Source organism: Taurulus bubalis (assembly GCF_910589615.1).
Source record: "Taurulus bubalis genome assembly, chromosome: 12".
In the NCBI taxonomy this organism is placed as follows: Eukaryota; Metazoa; Chordata; class Actinopteri; order Perciformes; family Cottidae; genus Taurulus; species Taurulus bubalis.
In genome coordinates this window covers 19,649,621-19,675,973 of record NC_136600.1, presented here as the reverse complement: position 1 = coordinate 19,675,973, position 26,353 = coordinate 19,649,621, and the positions used below count along the sequence as shown (strand labels likewise).

The window sequence follows — 26,353 nt, the reverse complement described above, 5'->3', positions numbered from 1 at the left end:
CTCAAAATGTAAGTGTAGAACCGGCTACTCTAAATTACAATCTATAGACGAAATAATAAATGAGGTGCACACACCTGCAGAGAGGAGTGTAATGATCAAATGTGATGGACAAAAGTAGTGCGTGCCATCAGAGTAAAGTTAAACACACAGCCAGTTACTCTCTAACTTTGCCAGCAAGAGGTGGAGAAAAAAACCACTGCGGTGGACATGCTGACACCATTGACATGCTGACACCATTGACTTGCCTCTGTGGTGGAGGCTACCTATTAGCACTGCTGATGAGCTAGAATTGGCATGAGGTGTGACTGCAGATTAACTCCCTGAGGTCTAAAGTAATTTTCTCGATTTTTACATAATTTCTTAAATTCACCTTTTAACTCCAGCTACTGGCTATTTTCTGCCGAATGTCCTCTCTCTTTGTATTTGGGTTTGTTCTGGTGGTCGCCCACCGGTCAGTCTGTCGATTGCTTGCTGGTTTGACCTGGTTTGTCTTATTACGTAGTTACGTATATTTCAGCAGGAAAGATGGCACATTTCCCCTCTGCTAGTAAAGCCAGTGATTCACAGATCGGCAAAAGCTTATTATATCGAGTCAATTTTAACTTCCGGAATGAATTATAGGCCAATAGTAGACTGCAGTTGTGTGCAGTGCAGCGTTCATTGTAAATTGATGCAGTTTAATGTCGGGCACACTGGTAGTAATGACATTGGTCTGTGTTAACCTTCACTGTTCCTTTCCTCTTTACTCCAATCAGTTTATCAGGAAAAGAAACGTGCAGAGGGTAGATAAGAGATACCAGCATAGGGTGATATGAATGTATTTCTGTATGTGTGTGTGTTGTGTGTGACCTGCCAGAGGTGACATTGTTGCTACCTGAGGTACCATTTTACGCAGGTAGTCGTCTTGACATGCGTGTTTAAACATAAATGTGTGTATGTGTCCAAAGGTGTTTCTGCGCATGTGCCTATAAAAGGCTTTTCCAGAAAACCTGTACTGTTTCTGACCATTGTGTGTGTGTGTGGGGTGTGTGAGAGAGAGAAAAACAGGGTGTGTGTTTGGGACTGCACCCGAACTGACTGCCAAAATTCCGGGGGCCAAGAAGAAGGATCGAGTGGTCTGGACCTCTATTGATTTAGGAGGGCAGTCCCCTAACATACCTGCAACCATGACTAAAAAGGTAGGAAACCCTGTAGAGCTGATAACTATTCACTTTGTGAATTGTTGGTCGGGCTTTTAGATAGACTGGACCTTACTTTACGAATACTTTTTACAAGTTATTTCGGCATAGTTGTGTTGAAGTTATTCTTCCAATCACTAAGGTAATTTAGTTAATGTTGGTAAGTCACTCGATAAATCCATAAGTCATACAATTGTGTATGCATGTAAACACTTTGTCAATGACTATCTGCCTTTAGGACGCGTACGACATGTTTGAGATGAATGGAGAGATGGAAAAGAAGAAGAAGAAAAAGATGAATAGGAAGGAGAAAATGGAGGGCATGAAGAAAGAAATGGATATTGTAAGTAAAGACAAACGCCTCCGGCTTCAGAGTACTGAGACTATTTAATAATGAACTCTCTGACCCTCTGTAAGCATGAAGTATGAATACATCCCCTGGATTGATTCTTAGCTTCCCTCTAAACATTTGGGTTGCTCTGAATGAATGTTGCAATCTGTCTCAACCTGCAGGACGACCATGAGATTACAATTGAAGAACTAGAATTGAGGTACAACACTAATGTTACCAAGGTAAGACATTTCTTACATAATTACTTTGTTTCTTTAATGTTTGTAATGTTGAACTAGTGTCTTCAAATCAGGCATAAGTAGTTCCTTTAATAAACTGTAAGTGTTTTGGGTAATTTAGGTTTGTTTAGGACCACAACTGATAAAGAAAATACAATAATTAGGCTCCAATGAGGTTTGAACTCATGACCCCTGGTTTACAAGACCAGTGCTCTACCACTGAGCTATAGAGCCTATGCTGATACATCATGCTTCAGCTCCGTTCATAAAGACAAATACCTGAACAACTGTGGGCGTTGGTCTAACTTGATCGACCAGTTCCAGGAGTGTGCTAAGCTTTGTTATGCAGCACCAGCTGAATGCAGTAACTGCTCACATGATGGAACTGCAAGTCTAAATGATGATATCCAAACATTTTGGCTAAATGAGGGCATTGGAAAGCATTTGAAGATGGACTAATGACTGTGGCCTCAGGTCTTTTCATGGGAGTTATAATAGTTTATAATGTTATTATGAATATCTCCAGCCTTATCCTCACATGATACACCAACTGTGAATCACTTGCTGCACTGCTCTCAAGGCTGAAACGTCCAAGCATGCCGTATCAGTGATGTCGAAGCCTGTATTGGTTAGGTTGTGAGCAGCATTCTCTTAAGTTGCAACCTACAGAGAGCAGTGCAGCAACAGCACTTTTCTCCTCCGCTGTTCTTCCTCTCGTTTCCTAAACACAAAAGAAAGCAGTTGGATATATAAGCGTGGCTAACAGTTTTGTCTGAAACACATCACATGAACAGCCAAAGTACAGGCAGAAAGCATGGAGAATTTCCTTTGAATGTATGGACATTTGTTGAACCATGTATGCTCTGATGAAGGTCCTTTAGACCGAAAGCTAAAAACAAAGTGTTCTCTGCATAAAAGGGCTATTCTACCAGCATGGACATTTGTTCTAAAAGGAATTTGACTGTGGGTTATGGTGACACTGGTTTATTTAAGTCAATGCACGTATATTCAAAATGGGCATATAATCAAATTGTACAAAAACAACATATTTGAGCTTCACTATTTCACCATCAAGTATATAAATGATAAAATATGACAAATATCAGTTCACAGAAGCAAAATTGCAACTTTTTTTTGTGCAAAGGAATTTTAACTTTAGGAGCAACAACAAAGTTCGGTCACAGCTTGGTTAACGATCAGCAAAATATCTGATAACAAGGCAAGATATTTTGAGTACTTTATAAGAAGAACCTCTCATAAATTACATACAACTCAATAAAACTGCTTGGTGTTTGTATGAGGTGTTTTGTAAGTTTTTCACTTGATTCTCCAACATTTTATGCACTTACATCCTTTTCCCTTCACCCATATCCAACATCCTCCCCATTTCACTCTGTGTAGGCCCATTAGGCTCATGATGTTACCAAGCTCCCATTTCTTTGTGGTTTTAAAGTTGTTTTAACCAAACTCACCAATTTAATCTTTTTTTTCTGTTCTCCATCAACAGGGTTTGACCTCCACCTTTGCCGCCCAAGTCTTGGAGAGAGATGGTCCTAATGAACTGAAGCCTCCCAAAGGAACTCCAGAGTATGTGAAGTTTGCCAGGCAGCTGGCTGGAGGGCTGCAGTGTCTGATGTGGGTCGCAGCTTGCATCTGCTTTATCGCCTTCGGAATTGAACTTGCAAGAGGGAACGTCACCTGCTTTGACAATGTATGTTACATTTCCATTTAAAGTTTTTCTCCTTTTGTGCCCTGTGGGGAAAAAAAGAGAAAGAAAAGCATTTTGGGCTATTATTGCTCCAGTTCAAAGTATTGCTTTGAACTGGAGGGATCAGAGAGGGACGGAGAAAATAAGGAAAAAGAAACAGCAACAGTCATTGCTAGTGATCTGTTTGTCTGGTAATATCTTCTTTCTCACTCCAGCTGTACTTGGCCATCACTCTCATTGCTGTCGTCGTTGTAACTGGTTGCTTTGGTTACTACCAAGAATTCAAGAGTACCAACATCATTGCCAGCTTCAAGAATCTGGTGCCTCAGGTCAGTCGCACATAACCAATTTAGAGAGTGCAACTCCGTGTCTGCACATTGTTAGAATGTAATATCAATTGCTTGTCTGTCATATCACTTTAAAAACTTTTTTTTTTCTTTTTCTTTTTCTTTCACGCTTGTGTTTTCCGCTCTCACTCTGTGTCTTTCTCCATGTGTTTATCTCTTTTTATCTTTTCTAATTTATCCCAAAACAGCAAGCCATTGTGATCCGTGATGGCCAGAAAAACCAGATCAACGCCCGCCAGTTGGTGGTGGGGGATTTGGTGGAGATCAAAGGAGGAGACAGAGTCCCTGCTGACATTCGCATCATCACTAGTCAGGCCTGCAAGGTAGATCACACGCATACATTAGACTATGCTGTATAACGTTCATATGGATTAATGACACATGTCTTGATTCAAGCTCAGACTTTTATTAGCTTCACATGTGTGTACTGTATTCTGTCTACATTTGGTTTTCTAGTAATTGAAATACCAATTTCAACTAATTATTATAGCATCCTGAGTAGGCCAGCCAGTGTAATGTAGTAAGTATTGACATAGGTATTTTATTTTAGCCAGTTGGGGTAATGATTTTTAATAAACAGAAAACAGAGGAAGACTAAATCACTCTTTTGAATTGTGGCATTATTGTTGGGCCATTCCCACCCCATTTTATCATATGTACATGTAATGATCTACATCTGAATATACTTTGTGTGCCAGGTGGACAACTCGTCTTTGACAGGCGAGTCTGAACCGCAAACCAGGAATCCAGAATGTACTCATGAGAATCCACTGGAGACTAGAAACATTGCTTTCTTCTCTACAACTTGTCTGGAAGGTACATACTCTGTATGCATACACACCCTGGACTAGAAATTACCTATTTAGTCATTTATTTCAGTATGTTTTAGTTAGTGAACTCAAGAACAACTTTTTCTTTACAGGTATAGCTACTGGCATGATCATTAGCACTGGTGATCGAACCATCATTGGCCGAATTGCCACCTTGGCGAGTGGCGTCGGCAACGAAAAGACACCCATTGCCATAGAAATCGAACATTTTGTTGACATCATCGCCGGTCTTGCAATCTTTTTCGGGTTTACCTTCTTTGTGGTTGCCATGTTCATCGGATATGAGTTCCTGGAAGCCATGATCTTCTTCATGGCTATCGTGGTGGCTTATGTGCCAGAGGGGCTACTTGCTACAGTTACTGTGAGTCACCTCAACAAATGTGAATTCATCAAGCCATTGTCGTGTGTTGTCTTGTTTCCATTATGTCTATCATCTGGACTGTATGCATGCTCATTTATAAATGAAGCTACCCGTGCAAAATCACAGCCTGTGCATTAGTGAATACATGCACAATGTATGTGGATAACTCACTTGTCAATATGTAACTTCCTTTCTGTCTTTGTCAACAGGTTTGTCTGTCTCTGACTGCTAAACGACTGGCCAGGAAGAACTGTGTTGTGAAGAACCTGGAGGCTGTGGAGACATTAGGTTTGTGTGTCTAAACACCAGACATATCCTGTTCCTGTTGAGTTCAGGGACATTATGATATACAGATTTGAGATGAAGTTTGTTCTCTATTAAGTTATTACGGCACGCATGTATGTACAGTGTACATGTGTAACCCATCAAACTGTGTGTGTTTAGGCTCCACTTCCGTGATCTGTTCTGATAAGACGGGAACCCTGACCCAGAACAGGATGACTGTTGCTCACCTTTGGTTCGACAACCACATCCACGCTGCTGATACCACTGAAGATCAGTCAGGTAAACACATGAAGAAAAGCTTATTATTATTCAAAGCATTTCCTTTAGTAATCAATCAATACTGTTATTGTGACTAATGGTATAATGTCGATATCATAAGGGTGGATTAACATTATTTTACATTTGAGTAATCTTTTAATATGATGATGTGTGTTTTCCAGGCCAGAGTTTTGACCAGTCATCAGAAACATGGCGTTCACTGGCGAGGGTGGCTACCCTGTGCAACAGAGCTACATTCAGACCGGATCAGGAAGGAATACCAATTCCTAGGGTACAAGCTTAGTTTTCAGGCATTTGTTGCCAACATCAGTGTGAGCTGACAACATGCCACATCTTGCTCTAGCTACATTGTTATTTTTGGTTTAGAGAAGCCAGTTTCTTCCTCCAATTTATTCTGAGAAAAGATGTGTTCCCTTTCTCTCTTTGTGTCTCACGCAGAGGCTCGTGGTAGGAGATGCATCAGAGACTGCTCTGCTGAAGTTCACCGAGCTCACTGTTGGGAACGTCGTCGACTACCGTGATCGCTTCAAGAAAGCAGTGGAAGTGCCCTTCAACTCCACCAACAAGTTCCAGGTAACATCCTTGATCAATTACTACATTATTAACCAGAAGTTTAGGGGGCAAAATAATTTATTATATTTAATGTTATCATTGGAATTTCCTACTTTGATAATACTAATGTACTATAATCCTGATTCATGGTGGATCTAGGTGCTCTGTTTATTTGTATTTTGCTTCTACCAACCATTTCTCTCTCTCTCTCTCTCTCTCTCTCTCTCTCTCTCTTTCTCTCTCTCTCTCTCTATATATATATATCTCCAGCTATCTATCCATGAACTGGAGGATCCTCTGGACCTTCGCTACCTGTTGGTGATGAAGGGAGCACCGGAACGTATCTTGGAGCGCTGCTCCACCATTTTGATAAAAGGCCAGGAGCTGCCTCTTGATGAACAGTGGAGTGAAGCCTTTCAGACAGCTTATATGGACCTGGGAGGACTGGGAGAGAGAGTGCTGGGTGAGGGAGTACTTCTTATGACCCACATTTTACCTAATCGTGTGACTTTTTTTACCAGTATATAAAAAAGGAAACTTAAATGTTGTGTTTTTACAGGCAAATGTATGATTTTGTGTGGCATGTACAACTTCAAAGCCTTTGTCACTTAATACACAATCAGTATAATTTCTACAATTTAGTTTTGTAGCTATCTTTTTTAAAATATACAATAGAAACTTTATATTAGTTGTGCTGTTCCTTTTAACCTGCTAGGTTTCTGTCACCTCTATCTGAATGAGAAGGAATATCCTCGTGGCTCTCCATTTGACCCCGATGAGATGAACTTCCCCACGTCAGGGTTGTGCTTTGCTGGCCTCATCTCGATGATTGACCCTCCAAGAGCCACTGTCCCTGATGCAGTGATGAAATGTCGTACTGCTGGCATCAGGGTGTGTTCACATTCACACATTTGGGCTAGTTTCGATTTAAAGAAAGAAAAAATATGTGCAAGAGACTGCATATTTCACTTTATGACGTTATGTTAATTTCCCTCTTTGTGTGCGCATACATGTATACATATATACAATCTCTCTTTAGGTAGTCATGGTGACTGGGGACCATCCAATTACAGCAAGGGCAATAGCCGCTAACGTTGGTATCATCTCAGAAGGCAGTGAAACAGTGGAAGACATTGCGCAGAGGAAGCGTATTCCTGTTGAACAAGTCAACAAGAGGTACTGAACTAACATAACATAACTCATCCCCGAGACATATCAAGGAACAATCCATTGCAGTATAAACTTATTTCTTCCTGTGTGACTACAACACACAACTACAGAGTTCTACATCACTGTCTTATTGCAAGCATGTCACTGGATTGCAGTGTCTGAATGCATGCATGTTCCTTTGCCTATTTGTTTTCTGTAACTCTGTCTGCCACTGTGTTGTCTGTGTGCAGGGACGCCCGTGCTTGTGTGATCAGTGGTGGTCAGCTGAAAGACATGAGCAGCGAAGAGCTGGATGACGCTCTGCGAAACCATCCCGAGATGGTGTTTGCGAGAACATCTCCTCAGCAGAAACTGATTATTGTGGAGAGTTGTCAACGTCTGGTAAATACACACAAAAACACACACGACTCATTTTACTACCTGTGTCCTTTTAATCCTGTGATGATTAAGGTACATTTATTTTACAATTTAAAAGCAATATGTGTCCAATGCATACAATTAAATATGGTCCCCTGGGAGGATCATATATGAGGATGCAGCAGGGGAGGAGATTGGTTTGCATGTATTAATATCCAGCATGTATGATCAGACTACATGTTTAGTCTTGTGAAGATGTTTTTTCATTTTCTTTTCACCCCACCCAGGGCTCTATTGTCGCAGTGACAGGGGATGGTGTCAATGACTCTCCGGCTCTTAAGAAGGCTGATATTGGTGTCGCCATGGGAATCGCCGGATCAGACGCTGCCAAGAACGCTGCAGACATGATCCTGTTGGACGACAACTTTGCTTCTATTGTCACTGGAGTGGAGCAGGGTGAGAAAACCATCTTAACTCAAGGTTCACGGTCTGGGTCACGGCTCAATGGTCATTCGATCATCTGATGGTGGTCGTACATGGATGATGATGATGTCTCCGTTGTTTTAAATATTATCAATGAATCTGAAGTAAAACAGATAGAATAGTTAAAGTACTTAGATTGCCGTAAAGTACCAGCCCCTAAAACTCAAAAAGCATCGTATTTAGCATCAATTTAAGTACATATAAAAGTGAAAAAAATATACTTTAGCAAAGAATAGTGGGTAGAGTATATTGAGCCAATTTATTGAGTTGAGGTGTGTTTGTGTGTGTAGGCCGTCTTATCTTTGACAACTTGAAGAAGTCTATTGCCTACACACTCACCAAGAACATTCCTGAGCTGACTCCATACCTGATCTACATCACCTGCAGTGTGCCTCTTCCTCTGGGCTGCATCACTATTCTGTTCATCGAACTGGCCACTGACATTGTGAGTAATTGTCGTTAGTACCAGATCAGCAAGAAAGCAAATTACTTAGGGCCATTACACAAGCCCTTGTCTTTTTTTTTTCCAAAGAGGACAATTGTCCAATATTTGATTACATTTCACTTTGATCTGTACACTTTGAATCGCCACACACTCCCCTTATCCTTTCTATAATGAGTGATTTGGTGACCTTAATAGTGAAGTCACTCCTGTGTCTTCTTTACAGTACCCCTCTGTCTCTCTGGCTTATGAGAAAGCAGAGAGTGACATCATGAACCTGAAGCCCAGGGACCCCCGTCGTCATCGTCTGGTAAACGAAGCCCTGGCCGTGTACTCATACTTCCAGATCGGTGAGATTGTGTGTGTCTGTGCCGGTGAACAAAACATATGTATCCATTACTCACTGTATTTAAGAGCAGTTATGTTGGACTGAATATGTACTTCACCTAGATACAAAATAGACAAACGATCTGTGAATACAGTAAACTACTGAAAACTGTAGTTTACTGTACAAAAAGCTAAAAAAAAGCTATTTGTATTGGAGGAGTTCAATTATGGAACAACGCTAACATGAATGTAAGAACGGTCAACTCATTTTTGGTTTTCAAAAGGATTGTTTATAAAACTATTTTTGAGGGTTACAAGTGTGAATTAAATGTATGTATATATTCTTTTTTTCTAATTTTTTTCTTTATATTGAATTAATTATCTGATTTAATTGATAATAATTTAGGATAGGAATATATAAGCATTATGCTTCCACCTATACCTTTTCAGTCTCTCTGTTTTTGTATATTAAATTGTGGCTTTACTTATTGTATTGTAATGATTGACTGAATAAAACACACAAACAAATACAAGGACAGCCCACCTACAAACTTTGCTTGACACGTCTTCCAATGTTACACTTTTGAACAATACAGCAGAAAAGACAATACCCGTAACAAGAATTCCTCTGGGGGAGGCTGAGCCACGATCCCTCTGCATTGTGACACAAGGACATTGAGCTAGATTCATACACTGTTAAGATAGTATTGACAATGTTTTCCTTTCTTTTTCCTCTTGTTTTCAGGAGCCATCCAGTCTTTTGCAGGTTTTACAGATTATTTCACAGCCATGGCCCAGGAGGGCTGGTTTCCGCTCTATTGTATCGGCCTGCGTTCTCAGTGGGAGGATGTTCATCTTCAAGACTTACAGGACAGCTATGGACAAGAATGGGTTCGTAGAGACTTTAGATCCTACCTTTGGAAACCTTTTTTGTCTCATGTGTTAATCCTACAGAAAGTGTTTGGGTCAAAGCGATAGTTAAATTTGTTAAAGCATAGTAACCAAATAACCCCTTTTGTCCTCTGCTTACAGTCCTTCAGTCAGAGGTTGTACCAGCAGTATACGTGCTACACTGTATTTTTCGTCAGCATAGAGATTTGTCAGATCTCAGATGTGCTGATCAGGAAAACTCGACGTCTCTCTGTGTTCCAGCAAGGCTTCTTCAGGTCAGTGACGACCCATCCCTAACATGCATTGCTCTTCATAATTTATCGTAATAGTCAAAGTTAACACATAAACATGTACAGTATTAATTCTGTGTCTGTGTCATGCATACATTAACACCTCCAAAGTGTATGCTGCATTCACAGTAATTGACAGAATGGGAAAAAACAGGAAAACTTGCCATTATTCCAGCTTCAGAGTGTTCACGTATTATTCCAAGATGGTTATCCCTTGTTGCCTTGTAGTCACATCATTTAAAACAGCCCCTGCTTGATGATTTAATTGTGCTTATTTCTGCGCAGGAACCGCGTCCTGGTTTCTGCCATTGTCTTCCAGCTCCTTCTGGGTAATCTGCTTTGTTACTGCCCTGGAATGCCCAATATCTTCAACTTCATGCCTATCAGGTAAAGGCACACAGTGCTGATCCAAAATCCAAGCTCAGACTGCATTAGAAGGAAAAGTGGTCTGCATGTTGTAATTTTCCCACTACAAGCATGTGACCTAATGTTCCATGTTGTGTTTTTTCTAAAGAGTCCAGTGGTGGTTTGTTCCTGTTCCATATGGTATTTTAATCTTTGTCTATGATGAGATCAGGAAATTAGGAGTCAGAAGACATCCAGGAAGTAAGCCAATATTCTTTATCCTTCCTTCTAACCGTTAACATCACTATTAACATCTCTACATCTATTCAGTATTCATTAATCCATGTCTTGTAATCTCTCAGGTTGGTGGGATCAGGAATTATACTACTGAGACCAGAGAGGCTCTTTCTGTCATTCATCCATCCATCTGCATGAAAGCATCACTCATACACAGAATGCTGCTAACCCAGAAGACCATCCCCAATTCACCATACATCTACATTACTTTGTGATCTCTGTATTTATAGCTTGAATTGTCTTTTCATATTACCATTACATTAATATCCAAGGGTCTGCCTAAATAAGTAAAAAGGTAATAATTATAAGTCACCAACTGATAATTAACACAAATGTAATGTGTTGCAACTCTTTGACTGTGGTTGCATTGTATTTATAAAACATTTTCAGACGGATGATGATCTCAAATCGATAACAAAAGTAGTGCTCCTTTTTTAAAATTCTGTATTGATTTGTGTATGTTTTGTTTATGGTTGTATCTTCACTCAAGTTGAAGTTGGGGCCAGACCATTATGACATTTAATGGTCTATAACTATAAATGTAATAATGATCTGCATCTGTCTGGAGGGGACAAAACGTAAGGAACCTAGCATAGCCTCACACACACCTGTAATGGAATGTATTATCATTGCTTGATAAAGAAACATGAATGACAATCATTGTAGCGTTTTAATGTCTTACTGCTGTCGACATCGAGACAAAAATCAAGTTTTAAGGCACAGACTCAACCTTTATCACATCTTGTGTGCATGCTTGTTTCAAAGAAAAAAAAGACATGCTCTTCATAGTCCAGGACTGGTGTCAGAAATCAAATCACTTTCACATACAGTACATCATATTTATGTTCATGGGCTCTCTCTTCCATAAAAGTCTAAACATATCATGAGCTGCGTGTCTTTAACCACCAGCAGAACAACTGGAGTACCATAGTATTGTAATATGGCCACAAAAGATATCCACCAAGTGAGAGAAAAGAACTTTCCTCTGCACCTCTGTTTCATTTATCATTTTCACCATTTTGTTCTCCTTTCTCGCAGTCAAAAGGGCAAACATGTATCATGTCTAGTGTATGTACTCAGAAGTACCTTTTTGCTACTTCTTCTTTCCTCTTTCTACTCGACTTTCCAGATGGCGATCTTGCCATCTCGGCATGCCGAGCCACTCAGCACGTATCGGTCCTCGGCAGAGCAAAGTGTTTGGATGCTGTCTGAATGGGCCTGCAGCTCCTTCGCCACAGTGTGGCTCTCTGCGTCTATCACCAACACCTGACTTCTCAGCTGACCGTCACACTGGCCTCCTACACTGCTCCGGCCACGACAGCCCACCCAGATCTGAGGGGTAGCAGAGGGTGTCAAGGAAAGGTAGCAGGGGTTAAGTGATAATTGAAGAGGAGGGTAAAAGAAAGAGGGAAATGTGGAAAGAGGGGAATCCACAACACAAACCAAAAAAAGGTGTTTGAGTTAAAATATATAAAAAAAACTTCATAACCACTTAAAAAGATTACAGGTAAAAAGAAAAGGGCAGCTATAGTTTGACGTATTCATAAGTTGTCTATTATACAGACACACTCCAATATGCATGTTTGTAATCCTTAAAGAAATGCAATATTTCACATGAACACATTTGCACCAAACAAATGAATCATTTATGACGTGAATCCACACCTCCTCAATAATCAACATCTGCTTTGTGTTTCCATAAACCCCAAAAAAATGGAAGTGTTTAACACACGTATATAAGCAAGTTAGAATCCTGGCAACAGTCATATATCGTAGCTCACCTGGTTCTTGACTCGAATCATACAGGTGACTCCTGAGCTGCCTGGCAGAGAGATTCTCTTGGATGGACGTCTGTGGTCGTTCGTGTGCCAGAGACACAACTCCCCTGAGTCTGCACAGCCCGTCCACAACTGACCTCGCTGCAACAAACAATACAAAAAGCCCAAAGGTGTTTACACAGACAAATACAATATAATGTGGTTGTTTATGCATTTTCAAGTCGTCTGTAAATTCCTGAACCTCTCAGTTTCAGTGGTTGCAGTGACTTGTTCCAGCTACATTATAAGCTAAATAGGTGCCAGCATTTCTTTTCTTCACTAAACTTTCTAATGCAGGCTTGCATAATTGTTTTGTTTCCTAATTGACTGACACACTTGAATTGCTGATTGAACAGCAAACTAAATGACTGACTTGCTAAATGGCTGCTAACTTGCTTAATTGTGGCACATATTAGCTGAGGATTGCAAAATCACCTCTGGGATGACGATGAAGCTGCTGAAGCTAGTGGGCAGGCTCCGCACGTCATCAGGAAGTTCCACTCTTCTTTGTGGTGTCCCACTCTTTTTCAGTTCCACAACGCAGTCGTCACAACCTGCACATACACAGACACTTTTCAACAAGCCACTATCAGGATCTTCTCTGCTGGTAAGGTGCATTTAGAAAGTAATGTGTAGATGCGATCGGTTAAGTTCAGGCATGTTTAGAGAGGGATGTAGGTCTTATAGTCGCCATTTAGTTTACACTATCAAATAAGGATAACTGCGTTGGCAAAGAAGAAAATGAAAAGCCACATTGACAGACAGAATTGGGTACATTCAGCCAGTGAGCAGCAAAGAAGCTTTCCGTGGAGAGCAATACATGCGACAGGAGTTTGTTATTTGAGTGTTAGTGAATGAAATAAATGAGCAATAACAAGTGCTAAGGAGGAGAATGGAAAGGAAAATGTGTGCACTTACAGCACCACAGTGTTCCATCATAGATCTGTATGGAGGAGAGACGGTCACAGCTTAGGTGGAGCTGTCGCTTCACTTTGAGACTAGCCGAGTCCCACTGCAGAATCGTCCCATCACAGCTGCAGGAGTATGTCTGCTGACTGGGAAAGGCAGTATGGGTGAAGCTTTCACTTTTATATTTACACATTTACTCACCTTTATAAAACGTTTTATTAATGTTTAACTTGATCAAATTGACATCTTATCTAGAGATAATCACGTCCCTACCTGCTGTGCTGATCTCTGGGGTCCACTGTGAGTCCAGTCACTTCCTGTCTGTGCTCAGTCAGCTGTTTGTTGCAGGACATGCTGTGAGTGTCAATGATGTAGATGACTGAGTCCTGAGATCCAATCCACACTTGTTCCTGGACCAATCCCAGCATGCAGTTCTACATAGAAGAAGATGTGACATGGTTACTGCAGTCCAAATTGCATACTTTTTATTTGTACTTTAAGTACATACTGCAGCTGCATGCAGTATGCATTCAATTGGGTCCTTGACCTTTGACTCTCTTGCTCATATATCCAAATCACCAGATGTATTTTTCATTTTTATACTTCAGCCTCCCACGTGACAGTCGTGACACTTTGATGTGTAAAGTTGGTGGAGTTCCTCTTGAAATAAATGTGACTCATAGCAATCCTCTCACCAGCTGCGACGCTCCGACCTGGATGCAGTCCTGCAGCATGGACCAGCTAGCTGCGTCGAATACAACAACTTTGCCCCCACTGAGAGCCACCCACAGCTTTGGGTTCATCACACTCTTTGAATCATTGCAAGTCAGCTGACCTGGAGTAAGCCAGAAAGAAACAGAGGGTGAGAGAGCAGTCGGATTGTGGATTGTGAGAGCTTGCTGCATGCATGGTGGTTTAGTGTGTAGGGACACACCACCACTATGAAATTCATGTTTTTGCTTTTTTCATAGTAGGCCACACTATTCATAAATGTCTTCAGTGGCAATGGCAATACACATAGAAAGGAAAACAATTAGTTGTCAGGGACTTTGAAAGAAATGAATACCAAATCAATGCACATTATATCAAAGCATATTTCAGCTATGGCTAACCTTTCTTTAAAAATGGTATCTGCTATATTTAGTTGAACTTTAGTTATCTAGCCAGTAGCCTCCAGTGTTTTTTTGTTCTCTATCAGTCAATCATTTGTTTACACTAACAGCTGTTATCCCGTCAGCTAATACAAAGCACAGCAAGACTAATTAGGTTATGTGGATATGTTTCACTGGAGCATCTGCTGCCATACAAGCAGTTACAAAGTATATGAGAATCTCTCTGCTCATATAGGGGTTCAGTGTGTGAACACGGAAACATTCATTACAAAAAACTTCTTTGTTGCTCTAAACTATAAAGGACAGTCAATAACAACAAGAAGACAATGGGGAGACACATTGAGTGGAAGTACAGCACCAAAATGTTCAGATAATCACACTTTATGAATTGCTCCTCATAGTACCTGGTGTGTATAGCAGCACATGGACAGTCTGAGGTTCAGCAAGGTCCAGTGATGGGTTGATCTTGTGTTTTAGAGTCTCTGACGTAGTTGTAGGTACCATCATGGGCACTGGTCAGAGAAAGAACCAATGTATCAATATGACACAGAAGGTGAATGAAGAAGGGTATAAAGAGAGAGAAAGAGAGAGAGAAAGAGAGAGAGATAGTAGAAACAATGAATTAGAGCTAAAATAAATTGAATGATCAATTAGTTCTACAGACAATTATCCAGCAATGTTGTTGATGTATATAATCCAAGTAATTCTATTTAGAAGTAGCACAAGATTGAGCTCAGACCATCATGTGTGATCTTATCAAAGTAGGCCAACTTTGAGGCAGCAATGATGGACCTCTGTGTCTGTAGGCAGCCCATGACAGCGTCCATTAACAGAACGTTGGTCAGAGCCTCAGTCATGTACTGAGGATCCTAAAGAGACGAAAAATAAACCATAGAGAAATGTTAGCATAGTACACTATCAAGGGGGGCAAGACAAGTTTTAAAAAGCATTGAAAATGGACTTATTTAGTCACAAAGTAACTAAATCCCCAGTCAGCCCATATTAGTCAGCAGCAGCTAAGCCCACTGGAAGCATTTGGGAGGTCAAATTTACACCAAATATTCACTGTTCAGTAATTCCCTGTAATTTAAGTCACAGGTCAGAGTTCACCATGGTATAAATTTGGCCGATGATACAGTGTTGTCTTCATGGATTGTGGAGTTTTTGAAAATGGGGAGTTTATTATTTCAGTGGTGGGCCACCAATCGTTGTTGTACCTTGTGCTGGTCGGCCATCTTGCGTCCGGCCCACATCTCTTTCACCACAAGGTTCCAGAGTTCGGTCTCGGTCTTCAGATTGGCCTCAAACACCTCATCCCTACCAGAGGTCTTGATACGAAGGGAAGGAACACGAACAAGTAGAAAAGGAGCTGAGGCAATCTTCACCTCCTGCACAAAGATGTGGAAGTCATTTAATAAAACAGGAGTGCAGGATTATGAATCAAGAATCCAAAGATAACATGATTTCAGAGAACGTTAACAACACTTGACCTGTATGTCTCTGAACTTTGTGATTTCCAGGAAGCCCTGTCGTCCAACAGTAAGCAAGATGAGACGTTTCTGAGTCATGGCAATTTTACCGACGCCAAGGGAGGTCTTGACACATGACGACAACTTGTAGACACACTCGCTATTGTCAAGATGGTCTATGACCTCAGAAGGCAAGTTGAAGTCTTGTGCATCGGCTTCCGCCTCCTTCCAGAAGGTGTAGAAGACTCTGAATAGTTCGGGGTCGACCTGCTCTGCCTGGCCTGGGACAAAGAGACATTGAGGGGGGAGAAAACATGCGCTATTTCAAGCTGAACATATACATTAAGCCCCTCATTCAAAGAGATTAAGTTAGTTCCACATTGAATCTCAGATGTCTTAGAATAGTGCATATTATTGTTCTTCATGTGTGACTAAATGGCCGACTGAATTTACAAGGATCCACAGTGTTGTGGTCAAAACAGACTCCTACACGTCAATTACAAGCCTTCAGCATTTTCTTTATTCCATTGGGTCATGCATGATTGCCCTTCACGTCAGATAAAACTCAAAACCAAAACGGGGAAAACCATGTTGAGGAAAAAAAAACAAAGTTGTCGGGTAATAATTCCCATTGTTTCGTGATTGATGGTGTATCCTCTAACGTTAATTTAAACATGAATTTGATCCATTGTTCTGATAAAATATTGTTTGGCTCATCCATTCCACAACCTGTCCAGGAGTCTCTGTCTGGTCGTGTGTGTGTGTGTGTGTGTGTGTGTGTGTGTGTGTGTGTGTGTGTGTGTGTGTGTGTGTGTGTGTGTGTGTGTGTGTGTGTGTGCAAAAGATAGCGTGCTGTACATACTTTACTTCACGCTTACAGATTAAACGAGTGCAACAGATCCTCTAATGACTGCCTGATTACACCATATCGGCAACAAGTGATATAATCGATTCGACATTCTTTCATGTAAGGCTTGAGGAGAATATGATTACTGAGATATATCTATTATCCATCCATTATCAGCCGCCTATCCGGGGTCGGGTCAAGGTGGCAGCAGGTTCAGCAGGCCGACCCAGGCTTCCCTCTCACCCGCAACACTTTCTAGCTCATTCTGGGGGACCCCGAGGCGTTCCAAGGCCAGCCGGGAGATATAATCCCTCCAGCGTGTCCTCGGTCTTCCCCGGGGTCTCCTACCAGTTGGACGTGCCTGGAAAACCTCTAATGGGAGGCGTCCAGGAGGCATCCTGACTAGGGATGGGTATCGTTTGGGCTTTTTCCGATACCGGTGCTAAACCGATACTTTTAAAACGATACCGGTGCCTAAACGGTGCCTGAACCGTTACTTTTTTATTGCCAAGGCAATTTTTTTTCTTCAAATTGAACAATATTATTAACTGTTTTAAGTATACTATATATATAAATAAATAAGTACATACAAAACACACTTCAAACTACAGCTTCAAACCTTTTAACTTCAAACTAAAAAATATATATATTTAAAAAAGAACAGACACAAGCATCAGGTGGCCTGATGGGACCGTGTGCAACAGAACTCAGACACTGTTGGATTCTACAAACTGCTGCTTTACTGGACTACACGTTATCATTAATATCAACTGGAGAGATTTGTTCCAGCAAGCCGAGGACGGACGTTCTAAAGCTCGTGCTCGTGTCTCCAGCGATCTCTGTGTGCGCGCACTGTGTGTGTGTGTGAGCCCTGGAAGCCCCGCCCCCTCGAGCCCCGCTCTGCATGCAGGCAGACAGAGAGCAGAGCAGCGAGTGCACTCTGATCCGCGCTATTTTAATAATCGTTTTTAGCGTACGGGTACCGCGCTACCTTTTTAGTATCTATATACCGTGCCCCTTTACAGAGTAGTGTAAAAAAAAAGTATTTAAATCGGCTCAGGCACCGGAAGGAAGCACCGAAATCTGCGTTGCTTTTCGGTCCGGTAGGTACCGGACGTGTTGGAACCGGTGCCCAACCCTAATCCTAATCCTGACTAGATGCCCGAACCACCTCAGCTGACTCCTTTCGACACGAAGGAGCAGCGACTCGACTCCAAGCTCCCCCCTGATGTCCGAGCTCCTTACCCTATCTCTAAGGCTGAGCCCGGCCACCCAACGGAGGAAGCTCATTTCGGTTCTTTCGGTAATGACCCAGAGTTCGTGACCATAGGTGAGGGTTGGAACATAGACCGACCCCGCTAATTCTCCCCGCAGGTGGTGGGTCCACAGGGTGACTGCTGCTCCAGGCTGTTTCTTCGGGCTGAGCCCGACCGGGCCCCATGGGCGAAAGCCCGGCCACCAGACGCTCGCCGACGAGCTCTCCTCCTGGGTCTGGCTCCGGGAGGGTGCCCCGGTTTCCCTTGTCCGGGCGAGGTAACTTCAGACCGTGGGCTGCTATTCATCAGGGTTTTTTTGAACCGCTCTTAGTCTGGGCTCTCCCCCGAGACCTGTTTGCCTTGGGAGACCCTACCAGGGGATGATGCCCCGGACAACATAGCTCCCAGGATCACTGAGCCACTCAAACTCCTCCACCACGTTAAGGTGGCGATTCATTGGACTGAGATATAATTGATTCTAAATTCTTTCATGTAAGGCTTGAGGAGAAAATGATTACCGAGATAGTCACTTATGTGTCCACCATCAAATGATTCAGAAAAATGCCTAAGAAACACAATGCCTTCAAGATTTACCAATCATTCAAAAGAGCATTTTTAAGTTTGAGCTTTGATATTGCAAGCTTCTATTAAATTCATAAATATATATATCCAGTTCCAAAAGAGATCTCTAAACCACACACACATATGATCCTTACCATTAGTGAGAGCATCAAATAGACGATGTATGGTTGCTACGTCCTTAACAATGCCGCACTCCTGAACGCAACGCACAAACTCTTCCTGATGCAGATGCTTTCGAGGAAGCGCAAACTTCTTGACGTGGTCGTCCGGCTGCACCGACAGCTTCTCATTCTCTGTCTTCATCTAACAGATGAGAATAAAAAAGACCCGATCACGTCCACCATCGCTACTTACAAAACCACCAAACATGTTGTTGAGTTTGCCCTCCAACCACCACTTCTACAAGACGGGAAGACAAAAAGTGACGGACCCTGAGGATAAGTCTCTTGAGTTCAGGCCGCCTGTCAGCTTGCTGTCTCTCGTCCCGGTGCAGTGAGGCCACGAGCCATGTGACCAGCTTTGTGGGAAAGATGGCGGTGTCGGTCTTGTAGAGATTTTGGAAATCACCCAGAGCGTCCAGCCGCCGCAGACACAATGTGTTAATGAAACCACGCAAGTAGTAGAATCTACAGAGAGAAGTATTGAAATCAATCGTCAAGTCTTTCTTGTAATGAAGAAGATCAGCAACTGAGGACCAACAGTGTAGAGTGGTAAAACACTTGATTGTACAAATAAAAATGAAGGATACAGGAATGACAGAGAAAGGATGACATAAGGAGCCTCACAAATAATAGAAGCAGAATACCTGGCCAGCAGCATAGAGTCCTCCTTTTGGACAAGGAAGATGGCTTGGCTAAGCAGCTGGATGAGCTCACTGTAATAACCTTGGACAGAGTGGAATGACAGAGAGGCTGGGAACTTTGGGAGCTTAAACACTCTTGCTGGTTTAGGAGGAGATCTCAGCGCTGGGACACAAAGAGGAAGGGAAAATGTGAAGAGGAGGAAAACAGAGGAAGGTTTAATCGTTTCCAGACGTTTCTGTTTGTCTATATCTGGACTGTGCCTCTGTTGAAGTCTCACCGGGATTGGGCGTAATGATCCTGCTCAGCATTGAGTTTCTCCTGAGGCTGAGAGTTTGATCGTCTCCGAGGTTAGGGAGGCTCATCCCCAGTCTCTTACTCATCTTGCTCCCTGAAATAGTGCTCTGTCTCCGGGCTTGAATCACCTGCATGGTGGGTCTGCGTGGGACCTCAACCATAGCCTTCATCCTAAACGACACGTGATAGATACAATGCTTTTCAAGGGTGCATTTCCAGCACAAAAAAGAAGATAAAGAAAGTATGCGGGAAAAATAGCCATATTGTTAGAGAAGAGGTTTACAGTGATTATTTGGTAGAAACTGTTTGACTGAGCCAGTGAACTCAGTTCAATGTGGTCGGGTATGTATTTGTGTTGATACTAAAGGTGTGCCTGACTACATCTGAATGTGGCTTCAGCAACTGGATTGCCATGTATTTTTAGATGGGTTTATAAATGTACCTGTGCATCTCAGAACGAGTGCTGAGTTCCATTCGAGCAAAGTTGTCCATTTTCCTGTTAAGACGATCCCTGAGGAAGGAATGGAAGATGTGTGTTTCCAACACCTGCAACACAGCCACGTCAATTTAAAGATGAGCACCTCGGCATTCAAGTTAAAGTAAAAAAAAAATTATAATCTTGTTTTACCAAGTGAGTTTTACCTGTTTGTAAAACAGCTGTTCAGATGGCTCTCTGGTTTTCAGGAACTCTTCACTGTTAAACACTCGGTGTTCATAGTTTAGATGACTGCTAACATCCCTGTTATATACACACACACATGTATACATGAGAAAACACACGTTGTTTTAGGGGAACCATCCTGTCTATCTCAGAAAGAACACACACAGAACCTGAATATGTTGACGATCAGTTCCAGCGTGATCCTCTGGATGTCGAGGTTGAGGTTGTGCTGCCACGCTCTTCTTTGCGCCCGCTGCTCACTGATGTCAGTGCAGCTTGCATGGTGGCACTGATACAGGTCAAAATGAATCTGCAGTGTTTGACACCTGCAAAACACACTCATACTGTATAAACTAAAAGAAACATATTCATATCTCTTACCAAGTTTGAGAAAAGTATCAGTAAAGCTGCAAATCAACAATTTAAGTCTAAATCTGATTTTGTTTGTTTGTATTTCTGTAAAGTAAATCCTCTAGTACTTCTCTAGAAATTAGCAGTAGCTGTATTAATCTTAACATTACTGTGAGCACCTCTGTGTGAAGCAGTCTGCAGCAGCCGGGGGAATCTCTGGGAGGTCAAGAGTCTCAGAACAAGAAGTGGACACACTTCCGTTATCTATGTTGATTAGGACCAGATCGTCTGTTTCCTGGATGGAGGAAGAACAAGAATAAAAGTGATGAAAAGATATGTGCATAAAAGTTGCTAAAATTAAATTGAATCTGCTGTGAATAATTTATTTAGAAGAACCCAGGCCTCTAAAAATCCTGAAGTCGGAAGCAGAAGGCTTGACTCCTGTCACGCTCACCTACTCTTTTCATCATAACTCTAAATAAGAGATGGGTATTTTGTACCATATATTTGTATACAATATACATCTCCCTCACCGCATTCCAATTACCCCCGTCACCCTCCCCCTCTTTTTTCTTAAAACTTTGATGGCATAAATGTTCATGATTTGGAGGCTTGTGTACTCACGGTAGCAACCTCTTCAAAATAGCTGAGATGGCAGCCCATGAGGAAGGCGGTAGGGGCCATGAGAAAGTCCAGCATGCCTTTGGCCAGAACGGGAACATAAGGCTGCTGCCACGACAGAGGCTGGACAAGAAACATCAGAGAGGCACGGAGGACAAATTAATAGATGAAAAGATAAAAGGACGGATGGCTTTGTGAAGGATCCTGATAGATTCGACCCCTTTCAATGTTAAGTAAGTGTTATTAGTAAGGTACGGTTTAAAACTGAATAGCTACAAATGTGAATACATTACTATTATAATATTGAAAGTATTGTGCTTCAGTTTTAGCATCCAACGATATATTCACGCTAAAGGAGCTTTTATTTGACTGAATATCAACAGGAAGTCCCTTTTCTAAACAGCAGCCCTATTCTTTACTTAAACAACCAGAAGCCATGTAGAACTTTGCTTCTAAGATCAATGTTTTAGTTGTGTTTAAAAACAGGAGGACCAACTTTATTTGATTTGATGAAATGATTATGATACCATAGTTGTATGACGTATGAGTTTTGTATGTTTTGAGTTAAATTAAATGAAGATTCTAGGGAGAGCGACATTATTCTCCACTCAGGTCTACTCTACTGTATATCCCTGCATAGATAATAGTTTGATGCGTTATCAATGCTCTGAATGTGGAATATAGCACATTGTGGCCTTTGCAGACACTGATTTTTTAATGTACCTGCAGAAAAAGCAAGAAGCTCTCCGCCACCAGCGTGAGTCTTGCCCAGTCAGCAGAAAACAACACCACCCGCTGCTCCTGCAGGAGACAAGACAGCCCCTGCAGAGACGGGTAAAACAGAGACAAGGAGACATAGACAAGAGTTGATAGCAGCTTCTTCCTGGTTCACTTACATCAGCCCAACAAGTGTGTGCAGTACCTGGAGTAGCTGCTGCGGCTTGAAGCAGAAGAAAGGCAAATGGAGGTCTAAATCTATAGCTGGATGGTCTTTGTCTTCTCTGGATGGTAATACAATGGTCAGAGGACACAAGGTAAACGTCTGGAATAAAATAAACAACGTTATAGTGGGTTTTCTTCTGTGGTCTGTCTGGCTGCATCAGTCACAGGTTGGACTGACAATTAATGTATGTACACACACATAACGGCAATATAAACCACATAACTCATGATATTATGAATGTCGCACACCTACACATTTTGAACAATGGATTTCTATGACTTTTCCATGACTTTAAACCAAATTTCCATGACCAAACATTTAGTGAAATCTGGGTGTAAACATGAAAAAGTGAGAAAATGTAGTAACTAACACTGAGAATTCTAAAGCATACAGTATACCTTAAATGACACAAATGAATGAGACAATAATTTGATTAAAAGAATAAACATTTATATAGATGCCTGTATCTATGCCTGTTTATATTTTGAGCGTCTTTCTTTTAAAAGCATATTCATTATTTCAAACTCAGCGTAAATGAACGTCATGAACACATGAATATAACACATTTCCATGACTTTTCCAAAACTTTTGGGATTTTATTTTTTTAAAGGACTTTTCCAGGTTTGGAAATAACCATTTTAAAATTCCAGGACTTCTCCAGGTTTTCCATGACCGTAAGAACCCTGCACACACACCAAATGTAGTTGTCCAGGAGGGGGAATGGGCACCAGTGAAAGTTTGGTTGCAAACTCATTCACTCTCTCCTCCATGTCAGATAAACGACAAGTCTTGAGCTGGATTAACAGACTGACAAAGAAGAGCAAACAGAAACAGAAGGGACAATTGTGAATTGTTTTGTTCGGTAAAGCTAAACCGATTTAATTAGCCAGGCGGTTTGGTTTAGTACACTGTTTCTCACCATGACAGACAGTCTTTGAGTGCAGTGAAGTAAGGATACTTGGATATGACACAGAAACTGTAGGCAGAGAAAAGTTTAGAAAGCGTGAGGGATCCAGCTCCATTCTGTAAAGCAGACGTCCCTTCCTGTAAAAACACAGGAAAGAGAATGAATTGATTTCATTTAAGTGTTATGTTACTTTTCACTGTGGGCATGCTGTTATTGACACAAGCTAAATGGTTATATGTCTGTATCTTAAATGTGTATTTATTGTAGCAGTAAAACATGGAGTACTGAGTACCAGTATGGGGCGGTAACATTGCATTACTACTCCGTGGGTCTTGTTGCCAAAGACATCAGTGAAAACCAAGAAGTGGAATTGTTCATCTTTCTGTTCATTGGTTACTTGAAGCCCACCTGGAAACAAGAAGAGAAAAAACATGTTACCACATAGGCATGATACAGTACTGTTACAATATATCCATTTTCACTCTTGTATGGCCATACAACATGCAAGTTCAAAATCAAATATCTCAATTGTTGACCCAAATATGTGTGTATCAAATACCCGGGAAGCAGAGCTGAGGTAAAGCCATGAGGTCAATGTCTATAGGAACACTGACATCTTCACTTCTGCCTGCTGAAAGGACATCAAATTAAATTAGGCAAATATCTAGCGAAAAAACAAACTACGGCCTGCCGTGTGGCTATGTGTGGATAGAAGTACCAAACAAACAGACACCAGACCTTGGATGGGAGTCGCTGCAGCTGGAGGAGGTTGTTCCCTTTTCCTCCGGAGAAAAGAGCGCCGCCTCTTCCCATGTGGCCTCCCTGCTTCACTCTCAGCTAGTGGTCTGCTAACAAAGGGAGGCGCCAGGACATGCAGTACCTCCGGATCCAACAGGAGGCGCTCTGGAGATCCATTATTGTTAATGGCCTGAGAGGGAGATAGGAAGGGAAGGATCCTCTATTCTTTTTTATAATTAGCTTTGATACATGTTATATGCATCTACATTACACATATTCTACATACATTCATGTGGTGAGTTTAATGTAAGAGAGCAGGAAAACACATATCATTCGAACATGCTGATTAACTGATCCTGACACGGAGCATCATCGTTATCTGGGCATTATTTAGACAATATTTGTGTTGTCCTCTCCCTTGGTCTATTGCACAATTATTCAATGCCAAAGACAGTCTTCTTTGCTGAGTCTAAAATATTAAAGACACTTGGTAAATGGTAATCTGGACACAATTCTTTTCTTTTAAAACATTTTTGGGGGGCATATTTTTGTCATAAAAAGGACAACAGGAAGAGAGAGGTTTGAATCAAACCAGCATTTTGATATGCTACAGTTGTGCAGTTTAAAGTTAGCATTGTTACTGCTTTCTTGGCTAGGTTTCTAGAAAAAAAAACGTAATCTCAATTGGACTAGCCTGATTAATACAAATAAAAAGGTAATAAAACATGGGGTTTACCAGTATTCACCATACTCATCAAAGAGTTATACCTGATAGACCTCACTGAGCTTCTCGCTAGATGCTCCGAGCACCACACATGCTTCCAGCAGAACAGGAGGCAGATGGTCCGCCATCACCGACACCAGAACAGGACCCAGTTGGACCAGCAGAACAGGACCCAGGTGCCAACTCAGACCTGCTGGATCACAACTACTGACAAAAGAACGAAAAGAGCAATGATGTTAGACAGAGGAGTACAAGAAAGGTATAAATAAAGAGACAGATACTGATGTGTGTGTTAATAAGGCAGACAGTTGTTACAGTTCTCTCGTCTTCATCTTTCTGCATGAGAACAACATCTTTCAGCTAAATAAAGTCACATGAGTGCTTGTTCCAACTCATTATCACCGCCGCTGACCCATTCAGACATGTTCTTACACAACAAGATTATTCAAAGAAACAGTTCCTCTGCAATTATTACCGCTACAAGAACAAGAATCAGAGTTTAATTTGATTGTATTACATTAGAGATTACGTGGTGCAATCATCTTATTTCCCACATTGCTGCTCTGTAATTCAGGAGCTACTGCATAGTTATGTGATGCACTACTTTGTTGAACTTTAATACAGACAAAATAATTGATTAAAATAAAGCAATCATTTGTTTCTATAATTTAAATAAAATGTGCTGGAAAAAATCAGCAGCAAAGTGTTTTTACAGAAAGGTTTATCCATGGATCAACCGACAATCCAGAGAAATACTGCGTCTGTAACTGAATCATTCTTCAATCACATTATCTGAATCATTAAATACTGAGTACTGTGTGACAAAATATTGATGGCAGCAGATTATCAGCTTGTCATTTTTAGTTTGTGGCACCAGTGGCGCCCATGAACGTCCTAGGAATCCATATGACGACTCAGGAAAACCACTAAATTGTGAAGCTGATTCAAGCTATGTGGGGGAAATACATGAAAGCCAATGGCATTCATCATGCAATTAGTATTTTTATCTGCACATCCACATAATGTGATAAAGCATGGACACACTATCCTACATCCCTTTGCTGTTCTTTTACCTTCTATGCTGCTTCACAGTCACCACAGTGAGCGGAAAATTATTTGAAATGACATTTTCCCTTCTTCCTGGTTTAGTCCTTTGTTGGAAAATTACGCGCATGTGTGCAGATGGAAACGTGCACACAAATGGATGGCGTGGATGACATATTAATATCAACAAAACAATAGTAAGACTTTATAGAGAAATGCACTTTCGTGGCTGAGGCTGAGCTGCATAAAATAACTTCTCTCCACAGGAAATACAGTATGCTTAAATATTTATGTTTTTATCCTTATTTTACTGTTAAAGATTCCTAAAACATGTTTGACCATTTCAATAACCATTACAACACTGATTCCTTGTTTGAAACGAAATGATCACTAATCAAAGAATGTCAAGCATTACTGAACTAATAACCAATTAAAAGAGCAGGCCACATGACCTGCTGCTGTTGGATCTGACATAATGTACAGCACAAGCATATGATCCTTGACAGACGGGGCACATTCCACATCAAACCATAACCACACAATAATAGTGTTACATCTGCTGA

At 41.3% G+C, this 26,353-nt stretch overlaps 2 protein-coding genes across 2 annotated transcripts; one reads left to right on the top strand and one right to left on the bottom strand.

The window, feature by feature from the left end:
- Positions 1 to 1,042: 1,042 nt before the first annotated feature.
- Positions 1,043 to 10,806, top strand: LOC306744402 (potassium-transporting ATPase alpha chain 1; the record flags this gene model as incomplete). The annotated part of the gene is made up of 24 exons (XM_079227026.1): positions 1,043 to 1,178; positions 1,417 to 1,521; positions 1,692 to 1,751; positions 3,256 to 3,459; positions 3,672 to 3,785; positions 3,992 to 4,126; positions 4,502 to 4,619; positions 4,726 to 4,994; positions 5,204 to 5,282; positions 5,439 to 5,558; positions 5,720 to 5,829; positions 5,997 to 6,131; positions 6,381 to 6,573; positions 6,826 to 7,001; positions 7,150 to 7,286; positions 7,511 to 7,661; positions 7,925 to 8,093; positions 8,411 to 8,565; positions 8,789 to 8,912; positions 9,635 to 9,780; positions 9,922 to 10,055; positions 10,356 to 10,457; positions 10,585 to 10,676; positions 10,778 to 10,806. Exons 1-24 carry the CDS (start codon positions 1,167 to 1,169, stop codon positions 10,804 to 10,806), a joined length of 3,069 nt encoding a protein of 1,022 aa, XP_079083152.1. The 5' UTR covers positions 1,043 to 1,166.
- Positions 10,807 to 11,825: 1,019 nt separating this feature from the next.
- LOC306745302 (DENN domain-containing protein 3-like) lies at positions 11,826 to 24,874 on the bottom strand (the record flags this gene model as incomplete). The annotated part of the gene is made up of 27 exons (XM_079228056.1): positions 11,826 to 12,044; positions 12,494 to 12,631; positions 12,965 to 13,083; positions 13,448 to 13,584; positions 13,712 to 13,872; positions 14,134 to 14,273; positions 14,955 to 15,062; positions 15,290 to 15,419; positions 15,768 to 15,938; positions 16,041 to 16,300; positions 18,839 to 19,007; positions 19,135 to 19,330; positions 19,510 to 19,669; positions 19,785 to 19,972; positions 20,244 to 20,347; positions 20,444 to 20,540; positions 20,633 to 20,788; positions 20,993 to 21,108; positions 21,438 to 21,557; positions 22,158 to 22,256; positions 22,357 to 22,476; positions 23,073 to 23,184; positions 23,297 to 23,421; positions 23,577 to 23,692; positions 23,844 to 23,912; positions 24,023 to 24,212; positions 24,791 to 24,874. The coding sequence occupies 27 exons, from the start codon at positions 24,872 to 24,874 to the stop codon at positions 11,826 to 11,828; spliced, it is 3,804 nt and encodes a 1,267-aa protein (XP_079084182.1).
- Between the last annotated feature and the right edge of the window lie 1,479 nt (positions 24,875 to 26,353).